Source organism: Pelecanus crispus, chromosome 5, assembly GCF_030463565.1.
Source record: "Pelecanus crispus isolate bPelCri1 chromosome 5, bPelCri1.pri, whole genome shotgun sequence".
In the NCBI taxonomy this organism is placed as follows: Eukaryota; Metazoa; Chordata; class Aves; order Pelecaniformes; family Pelecanidae; genus Pelecanus; species Pelecanus crispus.
The window spans coordinates 53,150,777-53,172,861 of record NC_134647.1 but is presented as its reverse complement, the minus strand read 5'-3'; the positions used below and the strand labels follow the sequence as shown (position 1 = coordinate 53,172,861).

Below are 22,085 nucleotides of genomic sequence, written 5' to 3'. Positions count from 1 at the left end.
CCATAAAACTCACGCCACAAATATTTGCTGGCCTTTTTACAAGACAAGCTGTAAAGATACTAGAGCTGTGGGAGGAGGTAGAGGATGAGCAAGACAGATGTGGAAGTGGTAGAGGCAGCTAGAAGAACAGCATAAACGCTGAGACAGCACAGAGATGTTGGGGTAGTGGATGAGGAGTAAGGCAATGGATTGGGGCGAGATGCTACTATGAATGGGCACTAAGAAACTACTCAGACATTGCTGTTCTTTAACATTTTCTTTTTCAGGATCCCTTGGACTGGCCAGAGTTAGAAGCTTTGGGACTTGAGCAGGCCCCAACTTCTGAGGTGCTTTCTTGGAAATACTTTTCTGAAAGAAAAACAAAACAAAACAAAGCCATTAAAAATACTGCAGAGTAAAAACGTGCCCAAGGTACCACATTCTTAACAAACAAATTAGCCTATCCTTCCACTTTGATGTCAAAGAGATAGGATACACTGAAGGGCTAAGGGAAGAAGTTTTAATTCCCATTCTTTCTTCTTCTTCACATCTTATATCTGTGCAGATCCAGTTGAGAAAGGACACAAGGAAGTGCTTTCATGCACCATAAACATGCAACCTAAGGAACTCCCTGCCACACCACATGGGCAAGATCAGTAGGTCAGCAGTGTTCAGACAACTCGTGGAGACAGCAATAATGTCCTGTGGTATAAACACAAAAGGTCTGTGGCCTCTGCGAGTGAAGGGACCTGGAACATTATTTCTTTTCTACCCCAAAAATCAGTGATCCTAAACAGATTGTCTTGACTGTAACAGGGGACACCCACTTAGAAGGAAGATGAAGCCAATTACAGTGATGTCCTAGATATAGACCCTGTGTCATGTATCAAAATCAAACAAAATTACTTTCTTTCAAAAACAGGCCATATACAGCAGTTCTTCCTGGCGCGATCTAGAGTCATGGTAAAAGCCTCCTTGCTTGGCCTCTGACAAAGAGTCTAGACAAAACCCTAGGATGTGCCCAGGAAGAAAAGGTCCTGCACTAAATGGGAGATCAGTGAGGTGTCCTCCAAGATTGCTTCCCTTTCTGAGTCTAGGAGAGGGTTCAGAATATTGATTCTCCTGACCTTGCCCTTCTTTGTGTGTTGCTTCTGGGAAGACTTTCCCCCCTTTCTCCACCTCACACTCTAACTCTTTGATTCTCTGCAGAGCTTCTTCCAGCTTCTCTTCAAGACCTTCAGATCTCTTCTCTGCATTCTGAGCACGGACCTCTGTTTCTCTGAAACACAGAAACAAATATAATGCTGAAACCTGAAATCTAAGCAGCTGCTGGCAGGATACCTAAAAGACAGACTTAGAAAGCTGAAGCGTTCAGTAGGATTGACTGACTCTATAAAACACATTTATAGTTTCAGAGAAGGGAATTGTTAAAAGATCTATAAGGGACTTCATGGCACATCTATGCAAAACCTACAAACTGAATTAATTTTAAAACTCAGTGTTTGGTAGAAAAGGGTGAGATGCTGATCTTCATTGTGCAAGGATAAAGAGAGAGAACAGTGAATTCTATTAGCAAGGCTAATGAGATGGGCTTACCCTGGATAATGCAAGCTCACAGACAAAACAAGAAGTATGAGGGAATGTAATTCAGAGTGCCCAAGCCTGCTTAAGCATAGAAGAAGTCATTACCAAACACAAACCTTAATGTGGTTCTGCACAGAGCCACTTGGGTGTCCCTTCATTACGTTCCCCACATTAAGGCACAACATTGCATGGCTATACCTACCAAGCTCCTTGGCACTAGCAGGCCCTGGAAGCACTCAGCTGCATTCACATAGCACCTGCAAGTGCTAACAGGACCTGAAGTATTAAGAAGTCTGGCAGAAAACCATCATGAGTACCTCTGCAACATACCTCATGAGTACACAAACCAGAAAATCTGCATGCAGATGAAGGACAGCTGATGTGGATCATGTCCTCAACTAACATAAATCACAGTCAATGGCCCAAGACAATCAGAACAGAAGGAAACCCAAAATTAAGCCAACAGAAATTGGATGAAGCAGAACCTTATCAGAGAGCAGAACAGGCACTTGTCTGGGATGAAACCTTGCCCCACTCATGCCTCCAGCACAGGACCAGTACTCACAGGAGCTGCACTTGCAGATGTTCCAGCATTGCCAGGGCTTCAAACTCTTTCTGAGACAAGGGAGTCGACGACTTGGTGGCAGTCATCTCCCTCTAGTTGGGAAGAGCAAAACCTTCTATAAGTGAATGTGAAACCAACAATGCTGCATTTCATCTGTGGCATGTGCTTGGGTTGGTGCTGGTGTCTCAGTGCACAGTCACAACACACACAAGAGCTCAGTATCAGCAAAACACGTAAAATCAGGGGCTAGTTCAGGCACTGAATTGATCTTGGCATTAAAAATAGACTGAAATCCTTTTCTGACTCAGACATGAAAGTCTCACTGGCTCACAGTCTTGGGTAGCTAGTGCATTCCCTGGGTTATGGAGGTTGGAATTGTCTGTAGCCTGACCAGGAGGGGAAAAAAACCACCCCAAAATATATTTAGAGAACAGAAAGAGGTAGCTCTTCACAGGGTCCAACAGGCATAAGTCAGTTTTCTTCATCTAAAAAAGACAACCAGGGTTTTTCTGTAAAAGTAACTGTTAAAAGGCTCCTACTCTAAGCTTTAGAAGGTAATTGTGATTTCCAGGGATTCATTTCTGTAAAACAAATCAAAGTCCATAAAGAAGTGCTCCTGCATCTCCCACTGTCACTCTGCACTAGCTGCCCACCTCGAAAGCATGAAGGGCAAGGCACACTCAGCAATGCAGCATGCTTAAGGACTGGGACCATCCAGTGACAGTTTGCTAAAGTTCCACAATTCCTGTACCTCCAGGCTCCACTCTGGATGACTGACTGCAAAAGGCAGGCCCCTATGACTTCTGAAGAGCAACTTTACCAAAGAGCACCATCCCAAAGGCAAGTGGAGAAAACAAGGACCTAGGAGGCCGAAAAAAATGAACTTCTTGCTTCCCTGTTGTTTTGGGATCTCCCTGCATATCTCAACCCTCTTCAACTCCTCCCATGTGCTCAGTGCCAAATAATTTTCACCATCCCAGTCTCTGCAGTTGGTTCTGATTCAGACTACACACATCACCCATTACTGGTCCCACCAAAGTCCTGGGGCCATGCCAGTAATGCATGGGTCAGGAGGACGAATTGCAGCTGTGGTAACTGTGCTAATGATTATTCAAAGTTGCAAGAAGAGAGGAATCAGAGAGAACACCAGCACCTTGCACTGCCCCAGCAGATCCGACACACGTGTTAAATGGGGTCTCATAACAAAGTCTGAGTAGACAGATAAAACCCAGCTCCAAATCTGCCAACAGGCTAAAACCTTTGGTGCAGTGGAGACTCCTACCCCTGTAACTGAAACAATGTCTGACTTCAGAGACTTCAGGTGGATGTTGGAGTCATGCCCTACGTATCTGATCATGTCTGCTGTAGCTTCATCGTCCTCAGTCAGACAATCCATACCAGCACCCGGCTGCTGCTGAGAGAAAAGGAACAAGAAATAGGAGATACCACTAGCCTAAGTGGCATTCAAGGTTCACATTGCATGCACCAACCAATAAATAAAAAGACCCTGCTGGAAAGTAGCATATTGCAGCTACTACAGTCACCTGCGTAATAGCAATTTCCTCCTTTACTTCAAATGTTTCTTCCTCTGTTATGGGTTTCCTACTGTGGTTGGCATCTTCAGCTTCAAGCTCTTCCTGAGTTGAAGAAACGATAGTGTCCTTAAGCTTCAGCTGCAATTCCTGTAAGGCACCATAAGGATCGGGTTAGTAGCACACTCCCTTTGTCCATCCAAATAACCTAGGCAAAGTTAACTGGTCTCTGACTTTCTCTTGCACAAGTTTAGACTTGGACTCCAGCCACCTAGGAGGTCCTGAGTATGAATATATTTCAAATCACAAATGAATATGCTAATTACTGAACATTACATAAGCAGGACCCATTGTGGCACACCTGCTTTGTACAGGCCATGGCACGGATTAAAAAAGGAGAGGCAGCACGTGAGCTACAGCACTGGCTGTACACAAAGTCATGAACAATGTCACTTTGCTTGGGGGTTGAGTTCAGAACTGACGCAAACAAATTGTTCGAGACAATAAATCTAAATCCATTTCCTCATCATCTGAATTTAGCCTGTTTCGTATGAAATCAGGCCAATGCCAGGCCAACCATCTATAAAACACATCTAATTGTCACAGGCAGTGTCACACATCCATCTAGCCACATAACGAATTAAACTATAAGTTCAGCCTCATCTCCTGGTCAAGGCAGCCACCAGCATTCCAGCCAAAGTCCACCCCAATGAATGAAGCACAAGCTATCACGTACCATGGGGCACTGGGCCAGTGGGGTAAAATCTCCTAGCTCCACTGAGGCTCTGATTTTGTCTCAGACCTGACCTCCCAAGAAGCACTGTGGTTTTTAACCAGTTTACAGTCATAACACCTCATAGTTCCAGCTGCTGCTTTGAGTGTGTGCAGGTAGGTCTCCATGTGAAACCTTCCCTCAAATGGAACTGTAGCTGCTTCCTTAAGGAAAAGTTTTGAAGCAGACCTTCATTCAGACTGGTTCAACCTAGAACAGCAAATGCAGTCTATATATACCTCTGATCCAAAGAGGTTTCTCAGTTCTTCTAAATCCAGAAAGGAGACTGGAGTGCCTTTGATCTCTGAAAGGAGAAGACTACACACTTGAATCCAATTACAGCACTCAGTCTGGGAAGACATAACAGAAAATGATTATTCAGGGATTATTGAGCAGAAAAAGTAGCTGTTACCATATTCAGTCAGTCAGTTAAATAATTCCACCTTTCTCTCTTTATTTGTAGGAAGGCGCCTACCTGGACATTTCCATCCTCACCATACAAAGGAAAAGGAAGACACATTTCTCCAAGCTTTTGGATGTGGCATCTGTCACCAGCTAATCACTCCTACCAACTAATTCCTTCAGCAAACTCCTCCTCAGGCCAGCACATAACATCTCTGTCACAGCCACTGCCCCAGCCCACATGGGGAGAAATGAGTGTAAATCCCAGGGGTTAATTTTTTTGCTCACTAAGGTAACACAGAACAGAAGCATAAGTATTTTCAATCGCTGCAGAGAAGCTTCTTACATTCCTTGAAGCAATGCCATTTACCCTGTGCTCAAGGAGGCCTTGGGCTTCAGGAAGGGTCTACCTCTTGCATTCCTAAAGCACAGGCAAAGCTCAGCTAAACACTGGCTATGACAGTGGTAGCAATTAAGAGCTCTACGTGCAAGGGTAGAATAAGGAGGCGGCAGGTAGGTCAGTTGACTGCAAAAAGTTTCAACTACATCTGTGTAAAGGTATATTGCACCAAGCAGCTCCAGGAACTCCTAAGCACCATGCAAGCCTGGATGTACATGGCTCCGACAAGCTTTCAACCACAGGTGAATCTACTGCCACTCATACAGAATGAATCTCACAGGAGAGCCCATACATGTGTACCCTGAAACAGGGCAAGGAAAATATGAGCATAACCTGACCCAGGTTTATCTGCTTTCCAGTACTGTGGAGTCAGTAGGGAACTTGGGGGACCAGGGTAATCCATTAGAGTAGCAGGAGTCTTCCTCCTCAAAAATCTCACATTCATTTTTCTCTACCTTTTACAAAGTAAATGCTGTCTCATCTACCCCAGAACTAGGCAGCTGGAAACACAGGCACCTTTTACCTTGATCTTATTCAGCTCCTTCAGCTCAAAATCAGCTTCTAAATCTGTCTCTGACCGTTTCTTTCGAACTATTGCATTGACAATCTCGCGGCAGCAGCTGCAAAGATGCAGAATGTCATCAGCCGTGCAGGAATGCCCTCAAATGCTTAGAATCGTAGAATCATTTAGGTTGGAAAAGACCCTTCAAGTCGGGAGCCTGTTGCTGTCAGCAAGGTACAGGAGCTATCTGTAGACCTCTGCACTAGAGAAGTCTCCAGAAGAGCAATCCTCACCTGCCCCACTCACACAACGAACTCCCAGACAGCTTGTCCATGCCTGTGCTGTGCTAACCCACAGAGGATGTCTGAGCACAGATCCTGAATCAGGTGGAGGCTTTGCTCCAGGTGACCTGGACTGCAGACTTGCTGCCGGTACTGCCCTTACATCCTCCAGAGGTCATCCTCAAAAGTGTGGGCACAGCCCATGCAATCACAGATATTTTATAGCAGTACTAGGTATAAAGCAGGCACTGTCATTGTCTTTAGGTGTTCCTATCTTATTAGGCTCCCTACAAATTCCAGTAAGGCCCATTTAGGACCTGGGAAAAGGTCAAAGGACAAGCAAATTGATGGTATCTGTCACCATGATCAATCTCTCAGCACACTACACATTTTTTCTTGAGAAACCCCCCTTAGATAAAATTTGAAACCTCTGCTGATACCTGACTATAGAACCAGAGAGTCTGCCCATCTCTGCAACCAGCTCTTCAGCTTCATGCTGCAGCTTACGAGCCCCCAGAAGTCTGAGCTCCTTGTCCACCTCGGTGTCTGACCCCTGCTGCTGGGGACACTCCCGGGACGAGCGGTCTGCTGTCATGTGTCTCAGCAAATTCACCAGCCACAGGGTCAGGTTTCTGTGCAGTTCAGTCACCTGCACAAAACATCAGAGCAAATCTAAACGGGTAATAAATGACTGGTCTTGCCAGTTCTTGTTTAGGATCATATGCTGCTTATCAGCCACATGGTGCTCTGTCGTGTCCAGAATTCAGCAACAAACCAAAAATCACACACCACAGTTACAGAACATTTAAAAAAATGCATAGCCTCTGGTCTACACTCCTGGGAGAAAGAAGTAAAACCACAGAGAGCTAGTAGCCACAGCAGCTCTCTGAACAGGAAATATCAATATTATTCCAGAGGAAATGCTTGCTAAAGATGAAACAATAAAATTGTGTTCATGTACTGTACAGGAGACCTTACAGCTATTTTTAGAGGAGCTCTCCTCTGCTCCTTTGGCTGGAAGACAAAAGTCACAGCTCAACTCAAACAGGAAAGAGCACTGAAAGAGACTCAAGCATTCCCCACAACTGCGCTCTGGCCAGATGGAAATTAAAGGAAAGACTGAATACTAGATATAATGCTCTTATCCCTTGCAGTTTCAGGCTTGCGCTTACTTTTTCATTAAGATGTGTGATGTTCTTCTCAACCTCATTATTCATGGACAGAATCCATCGCTGAATCATCTGAAAAAATTCTCTAGGTACCACCCTGAAAAAAAAAACAAATCCAGAAGCAAAGTGACCTCTAGTGCACCGGACCCAAGGATCTCCTGTCTCAAAGACACCTTTTGTTTCCCAACTCAAGGAAAACAACATGTTTTGGTACACCATATGCTGGAAATGTGACATGGGCTTTTTTGTTAATGCTGTAATTGTGGGCAAACTTGGCGTTTGCAAGTAATCTCTTACATATACATTATGCACGTGCTCTGCAAATGATTTATTACTTGATGATATTTACCAAAGACAACAGAGCACCATGAAGATGAATATGCCCCCACAAATCTGACTGTAAATGAAGCACATATTTTGTTTTTTCTTCAAATGTCAAGATTTCCAAAGCAGGTGGCAGTTCTGAGGGAGATGGTGGTGTTCCAGGAGCGATATTGAAGCCACCAACTGTTTCCACAGATATAGCCAAAGCAAAGCAAATGAAAGGCAGTCGCCAATCATTTTAACACTTCAGCTGATCACATTTACCCCACTGCCAATTTCCTGCACCAGGGTCCCCACAAAAGAACATTTCTTTTTTCTTACGAGTGTAGTTTAAGGTACAAGGACAGCCCAGGCACAATTAACACCTCTGTGCTTACGGGAAATGTGGTTTCTTATCACTCTCAGCTTCATGCAACTGGCTGGAGCCTATACAGTTCATCACTGCATCCACCTGGGCCAGCCATGCAGGAATCTTGTGATAAAATGCCCACAGGTCAGCTTTGTGCATGCCAGAATGTTGTTTCAACTCTTGCTCCTTGAATAACCAATCTTCCATACTTCTCACCAAGGCTGTTAAAAACCTAGCTGTGCCTGTGGGGGAAGAAAATATAAACCTTTAATTACAATTCTTTCAGCCAGCAAAAACAAAGCTGAATTCAAAGAGGAATGCCAAGAGGGATGAACAGCTTATGTGTGAACTGGCTACATTTAGGACTAAGAATGAGCTGTTTAGTAAGCACTGAATTCAAAGCAACCTGAAAGAAAATGGGCTTGATTTGAAGCCCTGACTTTCCTTCTTGTCTTGGCAGATTTGGCTCTCTCATTGCATAAAGGCTTAATATAAATCTTTTTTAAAATGGCTTTGCAGTTACAATCCCATTCTTCAAAGATGCAAGTGATACAGTATGCACAGATGTGCAAAATGCCTGGACGAAGTAATAAATTAGTTGTTCATTCGCTCATCTGGCAGATGCTGATGGATATTCTCTGTTTGTTCAGGAATATGCTTGAAATGTAACAATGCTTGCCTTGATAACCGATGTTTAAGCTTTCTGTAAATCCCAGTGAGGTCCTGGCCTCCACGACATCTTGTAGCAAAGATGGCATGTTAAGCACATGGTGGTGATGACCTTTTTTTTTTTTAATATTTCAATGATTTTGATGCATGGCTTGGTTTCCCCAGTGTATGGCTGTGGGGTAGAACTGGTTAACTTCTCCTCTGGACTGGGAGAAGTGCAGTGAAGCACTGGTAGGATGTCCAGACTGGTAAGAAATGGAGGAGGTTACCCTCCACAGGGTGGAGCCTTTTAGAGCGCATGATGGGAGTTGCACAATCAGGCATTAGTTTTTAACAACCAGGAGGCCAAGGAGGAGTGTTAGGAATGATATTGTTTAAGTTTTCCTGCCATGCAGCATCAGCTTAAGAGGAAAGAAGTGGTAGGTCCCAAGAGTGCATGGGATGAGGGAGAAGAGTCACTTCTGATCACTTATGTGTGGTTTGGCCATATTAGCCCTTACACAGTATTCTGGATCCTTACTAAATAGCAGCTTGCTTTGGGAAGGCTGTCTGTGTCATTGCATTTATCTTATAAACTTAATCAAGTCCGCAGCAAAAGAGAAGACCTAACTAGAGCTCGCTGGAGAGGTCACTCTAGTCCCAAGTGCCAATTTCAGTCAAAACCATCTTATTCTCACAAAGAAGGTACACTATGAAGGTTTTAAGTGATCAAAGAAGACTGAATAAAAGCAAAGACCTTAAGCCAAACCTTATAAATTTCATGTAAGTCCTTTCTTATATGTCCTGCCTAAAACAATCTCATATCTCATTGTTCTCTCTCCATCTCTAATCCTTGTCATCAAATACCAAAACCTTTGTACTCCTGACACATGCTGCTTGAGACCAGGTAATCAGATCTTGGACGATAATAAATACTTCAGGTAACTGAGTGCCATTGCCTTACAAGACAAGATTACCATGTTCTCAGTATTGTCTCTTACCTATTCTTTATAACCTCTTTCATTTTCACTGTTTCTTACCAAAGATGCAATGTAAAGAGAAGGGATACCTTGTCTTTTCTACTGAAAGGCCATGACATTACGACGTAAAAATGAATCCAAGCCATTCAAAATACACTGCCTTATATGGATCAAGAGAATACCCTTCCTGTGGTCCAGTTCCCAAAGCCTCTTAAAATAAGCCAAAATCCCTTTTTCTGGACTTTACTGGCTGAAGCAATTTTGGGTCAGATGTCTGTGCTGTGCTGCCTAGCTTTGCTCAGATTACAACTAAGTATCAAGGCTTCTGACAATCCACTGTTAACTTTTGCCATCCTGGTGTCTCGCCAATTATGGCCCCATCCCTTCTTCTTTCTCTCACTTCCTAATGAGAACTACCACCGATATTTAATTCCTCTAGCTGTCTCTTAGGATGGACAGACTTACCATTCTACTCCTTTAGTAGGCTGAAATATAACAAGTAGCATAAGAATATGTAGGGAAGAGCAAAGGATAACCCTGAGTGAAAGAATAAGATGTCAGTATGAGAAGCAGTTTAGCAAACATGAGTTGCAGTTCCTGACAGCACATGTTCAGTTTAGTTTTAGTCTGCTAAAAAAACAGATTAAATGATTAAAAAAACCCATCAGAGATTAAAAAAAACAATTCTGAAATCAGAAATGAGTTAAGATCTTGCAGAGGCAAAGGTTGGGAAAGTTAGTTGCAAATTACTCCACAGATGTTTATCTTACATGGGACATGATAACTTTATATCAACAAAGAAAACATTTATTTACATACTTTATTATGAAGATAATTCAATATCTAGATTAAGATAACTTTGTGTTAATGATACACTAATAAATAAAAATTACCCTGAGACAGTGTTACTTGGTGAATGATCCCCAAAGTGATGTTTTACTTTACGTTTTAAACATCCATTCTTTCCTTTTACATTTGTTTTCTTTTCCATGCATTATCTACATAATCACAAAGTGCCCACGCTCCCTCTGAACATAACACACGACTTCCCCGTGTCATATCTGTGTTGCATGTTCTTTGCACTGATCACATTTAAAGTTTCAGATATTCTTTTTACATGTGCCTGCAAGTCAAGTTTCTTGGAGTTTATCCCTTGAATGTTCTTGATTCCCAGCACATATCTGGGGGTCAGACTTTTAGCTTTGGAAAAAGCCAGTACAGATTACGTCAACCGGTCCTTTTATTACCTGCTACTTTCCTGGCATCCCTAAGGAAAGGCTGAACTGCAAAATTGGTCATTCCTTACCATTATTCCCACTTATTCTTATATTGTATTGCCGGTAGAGTTCACATGCCCTTTGGCTGATTTCTTCCAGGCCAGCGTGCTGTGGAGGCAATGCTCCAGCAAAGTCCCGGTGTCGATTCAGCAGTGTTTGTCCCAGCTCCATCCAGTGCTTCTGCAGGCTGGCAGTGCTCCTGAGACTTTCAGTCTTTCTTAGGTGCTCCTCCCCTCTGTACTGCTCTAGGTCTTCTTTTAGCATCTGAAAGAAAAGTAGCAAGCTTGCCATGTCCCTAAAAGTTGGACCACCCCTTGGCCGCAACAGAAAGGTGATGGAAATAGGGTAAGAGAAGTGTGAGGAATCCATGAGCATAAAGACACCACAGTGAGTAGATAGCACAAGTTGGAAACTTATTGGTGACAATTCTAAGAGCTTCTATGGATTAATATAATTTATCAGTCACCAGAGCTGTCAGTCAGTGCTCAAATGCACAACTAAGTTTAATGCATTGGCTGAACTATGGCATTGGTCAATTTTAACTTCCCATGTGTAGACTCTTAGCTTAAGCTTCAGCATGAAAGATTTGAGCTGATGTGGTTTTGTTCACATTTGTGATGGACAGAGGTGCTCACTGTGGCTCAGCTAACACATGGTAATTTGCTGAGCAGATAGCACTCAATAATAGGTCCAATCCCCCAAAATCTTACAGTTATCAAGTTCTTGATATCTTGTAGGATTTCATCCAGTAGCTTTTCATTCATTGGAGAGGAGCTAAAGCAGAAGGAGAGAAGGGATGAGAGCTGAGAGAAAAAACTCCTAGTAGCCAAGGTAAAACCAAGAGTCAAGATATATACTCTATGCATACCAAGTTTGTGATACAAATTGTAACTTGAAGTAATAAAAAACACAAGGCCCTACTCAACCAGAGATTTTTGCCCTCTCACTCAACCTAACACAAACACTGGGTGTCAGTTAACAAAATGTTACCTCCAGCAAAGACAAAAATCAGATTCAAGCACATATTAAAAATTCAGACATTATTAACTCTATAAATGAAATCTGTAAAGTGATGTCTTTTGTTGTTAATGCACAGGCTCTGCATTTCATGCTTGCATTTATGCTTTAACATATCACAATGAACTAACAAAAAGCCTGCAAGATATAAGCACTTTAACATATAAAATTACTTTGGATTTGAAACCTTGTGCCTTTCAGTTGCATTTTGTACCTGTACATGAGAGAATTGAATGCTTTATCGAAGCATCAATGCATGTGCATTCAAGTTAAAATGAACCAAACTAAATAGAGGAATTTTGTTATAGCAATGACAGCTGCAAAAAGGACACTCTGGTTTGCAGCAGCAGGGTACAATCGTTGCTCCACTTATTCAACCAAAAACCACGGCATCACTTTGGAGTCACCGTTACAGACCTGATTATCAAAATAAATGCATCAAGCAGAAAAGTAGAGCAGTGACAGACATGCTAATGGCGCCAAATCTCACTGCACCTGAGAGTCAGTGCACACTTTGCACCAGTCCAGTGAGACCTGATCTCCTGTCTGATCTCCTGTCACAAGGCAAAGGTTGAGGGAGTTAACTGCTACCCCTGGTCCCTCTGGGCCACTCACGAGTCACAGCTATAGAAGTATTGAAGCCACTTGTTGAGACTGCTACAGACAATTTGCAGTTTTCCCTGGCTGGATTCCTCGGAACGCTCTATTTCTGCTCCAATGCGACCCAACCTCTCCCTGAACTGCTCGGTCTCTTCCTGCAGATCAGCCAAGTCTCCCGTGTCCTGCAGGCATTGGGCGAGAGGGTGGAAAAAGGGACTGTTGTGATTGTTTTGATCCAAGTCTGAAGAATTTTCCCTTTGCCCTAGCTATTTTGAGATGTACACGCATCAGAGATCTGGGAAATGTCTAATTCCACAGCACAGCCCTCACAAACCCTTTGACACTGGACTATGGTGGCTTACCCTCCCTGGGCGCGCCAGAATTGAGCTCTTGACTCCTTGCTGCTTGCATGCTATTGAGATACCATGCAGACCCATATCTATGAGCTCAAAATTACAGTAGCCTGGATCTGTTTTGGTTTTATGGAGAAGGAATGGGGAGAGGGAAGAAAGCCACAAAGAAAAAGGGGAAACAGAGGAAAAAAGAAAAGTTTGAGATAGAGAAAAGGGGACAGAGTAAAGAGAAAAGCAGAAAGAGAGTGAACTCATTCAAATTTTAACACTTGTTTGAAGCTAGACCAACATTTGAAAGTTCAAATAACAGCCAAAGCATGGAATGCTTTACTGAGGACCATAGAGCTACATAAACCACACATGCAAACACTTCAAAGAGGTACCCATCACAGGCAGGTCCCTACCTTTGAGGCCAAGAGGACTATGAAATGCTTGAGAACGTTGATCAGTGTCTTTCCACTAACACAGAGCCTGCGAACTAATGTGAGCTGGTTTCTGTCTACTATCTGAAGAAAAAACATTATTATTTGCACTGTTTTCTTTTGAGAGGAGAGGCACCTGACATTAACATGGGAGCCTTACCATGAATGAAATGGACCTCAAGTGGTTGAGTCCACTTTCCTTACAAATAAATTTCTTATCTCCCAGACAGCCCCAGAAGTTTGCTAACAGATTTTAAACTTGAATGGGATAAAGTAGGAGATCACAAACAAGGGGGACACACAAACAGGGAAGCACAGAATTAACCAAGAATGATATTTTGTGAGGAACTGTGAGGAATCTGGGTACAATATTCTAAATTATGAGGAAACTTTTTAGTCAAATCTGCCTCTGAAAGGAAATCTTAATTTCACAGAAGTTCTTCCTGCACAGAACCTGGGGATCCATACAAAAAATGCTGTGTGAATTAACTGTTTTCCATTTAAAAGACACACATATGAAATACAACAGACCTCAGGAAACGAGATCAGGGCAGGTATGAGATGTGTTACTTCCCAATTGTATTGAATAAAAATGTTCTTTGGGATGAAATCTGCCCTTGGAACAAGACTGCTAGCTATGATGGCTTATGCCTTGCAATGTGTGACTGATCTCCTGCACCTACCTTCAGAGCCAGGTCATATGCAGCTGAGCTCCAAACATCTCTCTCTTGGGCTAGCAGCAGAACTTGCTTTTCCAGTCGTCTTCTCTGTAGCTCATACAACTCCCGATACTCTTCCAAAAGGCTAGAAGAAGAAAAAGACAATGAAATACGTGCATCTGTGTGTCTCATTCATGTTTACTGTCTTTATCCCAATTCCTAAAGATTTTCTTAGACATTTCCTCTTCCTCCTTCCTCTCTCAGTCACCTCCCACATGGCCTGTAAATTCACAGGTCCTTTTCCTCGAGCCCCTACAACACCTTTCTGTTGATATTCCCATTGTGACTTGGATTCAGTGTGAATACAAAACTCTGTAAGTGAATCTGTGCACCTAAGCACCACAACTCTCATACCAACCACCTAAATCTCCGATTTCTTAGGTATCTGAAGATGTCCATAGGCCCTTAGAAGTTCAGAGCTGCAGGCTCACAGCTCACCAGCTGTGAATGTGGGGTGAAGAAAAAGGAATGCCAGCACCTGAGCAACAAATGCAACTTTCATGACTTAAAACCAGAAACATTTTGAAAAGCTTCCTATCCCTTTGAGGGGTTTAGCATTTATAGCAAAATAATGGCATTTGTCACAAACAGCCAAGCTCTCTTCCCCAGAAGAAAATCAGCCCTCACCTCTCCTTCCCAACAACCCCAAGAGAATGAGTCCAGCACACTGCAGAAATCTCCCAACCTCAACTTTGAAAACAACTTACTCTGCATTCGCCTTAGCCTCCCACATGGCTGTAGCTAGCTCCTCTTGAGCTTTTTCTGCCTCTTTGGTCACCTTGTGGTCATGCTCTCGTACCTCGTACAGCTCGCTGAAACAGCAGGGAACAGGCTTAATGCAACTTATAGCCCAACCCAAAGGTCTCTACTCTGGCAGATGCAGACTGGTGGGCCCTACCCTATCATGCAGGGCTCTCTTCCTCCAACACAATCATTTCACTGTAGGGGTGAAAGGCATTTTGAAGACCTCCTCTTTCCACACATGCGCATTGCTCCAACAACCCCTTTCTGCAGTCCCCCACCAATGAGCCTCCAGCGTGCTATGGAAAGGAGGTGGCTTTGACATTATTTGGCAATAAGAGGGTGCAGTGAGAGTGTGAGGAGGAGGCTCAAGTGTGGTCCCTGTACCTCTACTTCAAATCAATAACACTATCTCCCGGCTCCTTTGGGATGAAGATTAGAAAACCGAACAAAGTCAATGGACTAAGCTTAGGGCACAGAGCTAATTTCTTAGGATCAGGCAGGGTTCAGACCTGGCCAGCCGTCCAACAGATTCTTTAAAATAGAGTAGTTCTTCTGTAATATGCCTGTCGACCAGCCGCTGCGCCATCATTTTTTTGTAGAGGGTCTTCATCTGTTCAGGAATCCGCTCCAGGAGACCCACGTACCTCTGCCTGCAGTAAAAAGAGTAAAAAAGGGTATTTACTCGAGAGTGCAGATCTCTCTTACCGCTTCTGAAGACCCTTTCCTTTCACTGCACAGGAAGCTATCTAGAAGGCAATCTTTTGAGTGTTTGGACTGGGGATTTTAAACACTCTGGAACAATTTAATTGCTACAAAGAGCAGTAATCTGAGCATGGGAACACCAGCTGTGAGTGAAGTACCAGCTATTCTATGTATGAAAACTTCCACTGAATATCACACCAATAAGGTGCCCACATTGTCAAGTGTGGCAACAGTGCCACTGACTTAGAGCTGCAGGTTACCTAACAGAGGCTCGTTAGTCCCGTTTGTTAACTAGGCAGGGAAATCCTATTTCACTCCTGGCATCAGACTCCATGCTAATTACATCACGACAGGCTAGCTTTGCTTGGCAAGGACATTAGGAACGATCTGCAATAGCTAATGCTGCTTCCAAGAGGACACTGCCATAAATCAAGAGGGGGATTAAGGGTTGGCTGATGATGACCTGAGCTTCGAAAGCAGCTGTCCTCTCTCCATGCAGTCCACGCTGACCTGCCGAATCAGCTCATGGAAAACGATGTTGTAGATGTTCTGCTCCGCCTTCATCAGCTCCAGCAAGTTGTGCAGCTGGAAAAACAGGCAAGAAAAATCACAGCCTTGCAGAGCCTGGCCAGCCTACACCTTTAACAACAGAGGTTAGCACAGATATCTCATTTCTTCTGAAGGAGGTCTTCCTTTGAGAACAAAGCACTACTAAAGCTATAAAGGAGAAGGAAGAGAGCCATCCTGCACACACTCACATGTTTGTTTTCAAATGTGTTATGCACTATCCTGACTACCCTCCCGTCAACATCCACGGGAGCTTCTCCACTAATTCCAGCTAGAATTCCTGCTGAGGCAATGCTCTACATTTTTCAAAAATCCTTCCCCATCACTGTGCAAGAATAACAGAAAATAAGGCCAGGCAAGGTACAGATGTTCTTTGATATCTGCTTTCTAGGTTTCCAAAGGCCCATTTTGTAACACAGCAGCCTATCTCCCAGCGAAGAGATGAGACAGCTACTGCATTCATTCCTCTATAGTAATAATGCCAAATGCATTCCTTTCTGGCATTTTTGCCAGAAATGTAACTTACACCAGCAAGCTAACCATTTGCTCTTTGTGGATCAGATGAAGATGAAGTTCAGGAGAGGAAACCCCTGGTTATTACAGGACATACAGACAGCTGGCTTGGGCAGAAACTAGCTGCACAGGAGGAATAAATACTGGGGAAAACAGGATGTTATTTTTCTGGGTACAAGAAAGTTATTCAGGCACAAGCAAGTTATCCACCTGTGAAGGTCCTGTTACTCTGATTAGCTTGTCTACTCCAGCTTTTTCCAACATGCTGTCCATCACCTCCATCAGCTGGATGACCTCTAACCTCCCAGAAGGTTTCCTGACAGACCAGAGACACATCATTATTCTGCATAGCATGTTATGATGTTTTCCCAGGAAATGAAATTCAAACAGCTATTTTTTTTTTTCCAACAACAACTTCATGCAGCATGGTACTTACATGGATGGGAACAGCCGCAGTTTCTTTTCACGGTCTTCAAGCAGCGTTGTGTATTTACTGAAATGAATACAAATGTTAGAACTTGATGACAAAGTAATCCTTCCAGTACTAGCTACAGGATCCCACTCTCTCCTCCAATCTCTTTGTCCCATGTACAAGCTCATGAAGGTTGGAGAGGCAGAGAAGGGTCTACAGGGTTGCTTTTCAGTGGGAGCATCCAGAGCCTAATGTGAGAACTGGACCTCCCACAGCTATTCCCCCAGCTGGAGCTCCTTCTTCTTGCCCCTACCAAAAGCAGAAGGTTCCTGCAAGACTCGTGTTAAGACCTCTCATGGTACTTGGCTAAGAAGTAACCAATGGGTTTAAAAGTTACTGGTGGGGCCAGAAGAGCACCACAGTCCGACAGAGCTGATGCCAGGCAGCTCCAAGACAGACCTGCTGGGCACCAGAGCAGAGATTCCCCTGCAGCCCCTGGTGAAGACCATGGTGAGGCAGGCTGTCCCCCAGCAGCCCATGGAGGTCCACGGTGAGCAGATATCCACCTGCAGCCTGTGGAGGACCCCACGCCAGAGCAGGTGGATGTGCCCAAAAGAGGCTGTGATCGTGTGGGAAGCCCATGCCAGAGCAGGCTCCTGGCAGGACCTGTGGACCCATGGAGAGAGGAGCCCACGCTGGAGCAGGTTTGCTGGCAGGACTTGTGACCCCGTGGGGGACCCATGCTGGAGCAGTCTGCTCCTGAAGGACTGCACCCCATGGAAGGGACCCACGCTGGAGCAGTTCGTGAAGAGCTGCAGCCCATGGGAAGGGCCCACGCTGGAGAAGTTCATGGAGGACTGTCTCCTGTGGGAGGGACCCCACAGTGGAGCAGGGGAAGTGTGTGAGGAGTCCTCCCCTGAGGAGGAAGGAGCAGCAGAAACAACATGTGATGAACTGACCGCAACCCCCATTCCCTGTCCCCCTGCTACCAGTCAGGGGGAGGAGGTAAAGAAAATTGGGAGTGAAGTTGAGTCCAGAAAGAAGGGAGGGGTGGGGGGAAGGTGTTTTTAAGATTTGGTTTTATTTCTCATTATCCTACTCTGATTTGATTGGTAATAAATTAAATTGATTTTCCCCAAGTCGAGTCTGTTTTGCCCATGACTGTAATTGCTGAGTGATCTCTCCCTGTCCTAATCTTGACCCACGAGCTTTTTTGTTATATTTTCTCTCCCCTGTCCAGTTGAGAAGGGGAGTGATAGAGCAGCTTTGGTGGGCACCTGGCATCCAGCCAGGGTCAACCCACCACAGCCTCTCATCACTTTATCCCCCCGCTCTGAACAGTTGAGGAAAAATCCTTGTAAAGCAGAAAGCACTCACTTGTCAAAGTACTTCAAGGGTAAAACTCCCCTGTTCTTCACGATGTGAAATTCCTTGGGAACCAGACTATCTGCTAGGGTTGCTTGCTAGGAAAAGAGAGAGCACAAAACATCAGCATAAAAGATGTGAACACGCTCCTGGTTCCTTCCCAAAGAGGACACAGGTTTGGCAGCTGGGAGAGGAAAGATCATGTAGTGGCTTTTCATGCTGCTTTTCCCTTTCCCGCTCCACACATCCAGAGCCCGACAGAAACAATCTACATCCAAAAGCAGGTTGAAACAACTAGTGCTGAACTGCAGCAGGGGAGCCGGCGGGCTGGAGCCACAAGGAGAGCCGATGAGTTTTAGGCTCAGGGTAACATCAGGGGACGTGTATGAAGACCTCCCTTCCCCAGCTAGTGACACACAGAGAAAAAGACCTGAACGGAAGCACTCACAAGAGTACGTGGGACTGTACCACAGCTCCCTCTCTGGTCCTGATGACCCTCAGCAAAAGAGCTTCTACCAGTCATTGCTTTCTTAGCTTCTTGGCCAATCGCCATGTCACACAGGTAAGAGACATCCCTGAAACGGAGGGGAAGAGCTCATTCACTAACCCACCCTGCAGACAACCCACCGTTCCCTTACTGCCAGCCTAAGCCACGTACGGGTTTGTTCTGCTTGGCCTGAGCCAGGCTTATGGCCAGGACTCCCTCCCCTGGGCCAAAAAAGACCAGCGAGATCATGTTTTTTTAGGCAGCTTAACATCATATTGCCTATCCATGTTTCACATCTGCTGCCAACGCCATATCACATACATAGCCAATATCCAATAAAGAGCAAAACATTTTTCACTTCCTAGAGCTGTTAAGCATCGCTTATTTACAAAGAAGCATAAAGCCATTCCCTGTTAAGTCCATTAAAGCCAGAAGAGCTTCTTTTCTTAATCATGGATCACAGAGCATCCCTACAAGTCTGGCATCCTTTGGAAGGACGGTTCCAAGAATTGCTCATTTAGCAACTCGTTTATTTATTATTCACTCAAATCTCTCCAGCCCAAACTCAGATGGGACAGCTGGTTCATTTATCCAGCCACATTAGGCAGCGCAGCCACCTACTGTAAGAAAAGACCAAGGGAGGGATCTAGCTCTGTGTTCCCAGCTCTAACGTCTTTCCATCACCCTGGGCTCCTTATCCCTTCTTTGCTTACCTTCCAGCGCCTGTCAAACTGACAGGGTGGTCTGTCAGGTGTCTGAACTTGCTCCGACGATTAGGATAATGCCAAAGCCGATCTGGAATTTGCAGGCAGCCCTGCAGACAGGGCACACGTGGCTGTCACTTCTTAGTGAGAAACGTGCCAAGGAGTTGGAGAGGTCAGGGTGGCTATCTAAACAAGCTCTGTGTCATTATTTCTAAAGAAACTGTGGACAAAACAGCCTCGGCAAGGGCTTCATGGCAGCACCAGGGCGGGAGCACGTTTTATGGGGACTGGAAGGCAGCACTTTGGATCTGCATCAAATGGCGTGGTCAGAAAAGTGATGTAATATTAGATAAATTTATCTTACGAGGTTTGCAAACTTTTCTTTTGCCCAGGGAATGAACACATGCCCCCAGTGAAGAGATGATTCTGGACAGAAAAAGGCAGGCGATGGACACGCACTCACCCTGAAGCCCATTGGGGTTTTGGTGGCTTGCGGGGCCCGTAAGTACTCTGGGCTGTAGAGAGAACTGCTGGCACAGGTCAGGCTTCGGAAAACCTCTTCTGGAACAAAACTATGCTCCAGGGAGGAAGAAACAGGCCTGATGTGGTCAAGCATCCTTGAGGTACCCCTCAGCTTGGTGATCTCTGGAAAATAGCATGTCAGAACCATTTCAACAGCATTTATTCTACTGGTGAAAGACAAAGCACAACCGATGATAAATACAGGGCTGAGAAGAATAAGATGTCTTACCCCAAAACAGGATCAACTCTGTCTAATCCCTTACCCCAAAGCAGGACCAGCTACCTAGAACACAGGCAGCTAAACCCATTTTAGCAGTTGTTAGACCTTCAGTGAAGCCTAGAACAAGTTACCTTCTAAGGATGGGAGATAAAGCACCGGGCGCATGACTGCACCAAGCTATCAGGTACGCAAATGCCAAGGGATGCTGTAAACAACTAAAGTTTGCGTGTTTCTGTAAAGCCATTTCTGTTCTAGCAGATTGCTAGCATTCAGCTTTCTACAAAGATACAAATACCCTAAAATACCAGCAATTGCCCAAATAAAGGCAAAACTTAATGCAGAGAAGGATCCTGCTGTCAAAGGGGAGCTGGAAGGACGGAGAGTCAGATGTACAACCCCCACAGCCTCCAGCCCAGCCCTACCTGACCGGTCCTTACCGACCGAGCCTGCCTGCGACGCACCGCTCGGTTTCCTTCCATCGGCTGTTGGTCCAGGAACTGGCACTCCAGTTGTGGGCATGCTGAGTGTTTATTTTATTTCAATGCTTAGCCAAGGAAATTTGCAGTAATGAATGATCTAGAAACAGAATTAAACCCACATTTGTACTTCACAGGTTTAAACAGGGTTTTTTGTTATTATTTATCGTGAAAAAAACCCCTTGCACCATCAGTTAGGAAGAAGCCCCCAACACTTTGCTACATCCTCCATAGGGGTGCTTGTTTTTCCATCTACAAACTGCTCTAAGAACAACTACTTCTTTTATACATTTAACTGGGCCAGACATTTAATTCTATTTGAACTTCTCCAATTATTAGTCTTACCACTTTTTATTCTTAGCAGTTATCTAATGGGAAAAAACAACAACAAAACCTTATTTCCATTAGTTACATAATCTCCACAAATTCTCGTCTGAAGCCTCCCCCCCACCCCTCCAGCCTTGCCAATATATATTGGTTTTTTATAAATGCTCTTGGTATTAAAAGTTTTTAAGCTCCTTATTAGCTGTATCCTCAGGTACTGTGGTTTCTAATTAGGTGAACTACATTTCTTTGCCTTCAGATACATGTTTATGCATGTAGGTATAATCTAGGAGTAATTTTGCCAGGTGGTTTCTTGTCTTGCTGTGTAAATGGTTTCTCAGAAAGAAAATACAAAGAACTGCTAAAACCTTCTCACAGAAGAAAACCTTTTTTTTTCCCCCTTTAACAGCTGTTTGGCACTACACAATATTCCCACCAGAAAGGATGGGAAGATGAATGACACTGCTCTGTAGCAGCTACAGTTTAAAGACATAGAAAAGACTTGACTTTAGAGCATGTGGTGCACATCTGGAAGATACCACATTCAGTTCTTGGCGCACAAACCCCTTCTCAGGCCCCAAAATAAAGGCAGAAATCACCAATGTGATCTACATTTGGCAGCTGCTCCAATTTAATATACATTAAATTGGGAGAGGTTATGAACCTCTGGTCCATTCCAAGAGCTATCAACTCCCTCCCCGTGCTCCCCTCCAGCACTTCCAAGGACATCCTTTCCTCTAGCAGGGATGCGATGGCCAACATGCAGCTTATGAAGCCCCAACGATCCTTCTCAGCTGGTGTCTCTGACACTTCTGCTGCTTTTTAGGACCTGAAGAAGGGCTTCTGTAAAAGTTTCTTCCTACACACCCAGCCAAGGAGATCTCCACCCTACCCTCCAGCACTCCTCCTGGGTACCTCCGGGCTCAGGGTCTGCCACAGCCCAGCTGTCTCCACCCCTCTGCCCTCCTTGCCCTCGGAAAGGGGCAGCCTCGCAGCCCCACGCAGGAGGGCTGGGAGGCGGCTGTGCCAGGGACTCCGGGGGGCTGCGGGCACAGGCAGCCTCAGGCCACCCCAGGCCCGCTGGCTTGCAGCCCCCAGACCCCCAAGGCAGGCCAGCTTCCCTCTGCTCGAGGGCCCCCCATACCTGCCAAGCCTTACCTGCTGTGCTGCTCCC

General features: G+C 44.7%; 1 protein-coding gene across 1 annotated transcript; it reads right to left on the bottom strand.

Annotated features, from left to right (window-relative positions):
- Nucleotides 1-262: 262 nt before the first annotated feature.
- On the bottom strand, nt 263-20,630 carry AXDND1 (axonemal dynein light chain domain containing 1). Its single transcript, XM_075711201.1, has 25 exons — nt 20,534-20,630; nt 19,833-20,014; nt 19,379-19,479; nt 18,627-18,753; nt 18,191-18,276; nt 16,838-16,894; nt 16,612-16,717; nt 15,785-15,906; nt 15,129-15,269; nt 14,583-14,687; nt 13,840-13,960; nt 13,139-13,240; nt 12,397-12,563; nt 11,478-11,538; nt 10,794-11,085; nt 7,888-8,101; nt 7,190-7,283; nt 6,458-6,666; nt 5,758-5,854; nt 4,672-4,782; nt 3,673-3,810; nt 3,411-3,542; nt 2,129-2,220; nt 1,107-1,258; nt 263-348 (listed from the first exon to the last, which is right to left on the bottom strand). Exons 1-25 carry the CDS (start codon nt 20,628-20,630, stop codon nt 263-265), a joined length of 3,192 nt encoding a protein of 1,063 aa, XP_075567316.1.
- Between the last annotated feature and the right edge of the window lie 1,455 nt (nt 20,631-22,085).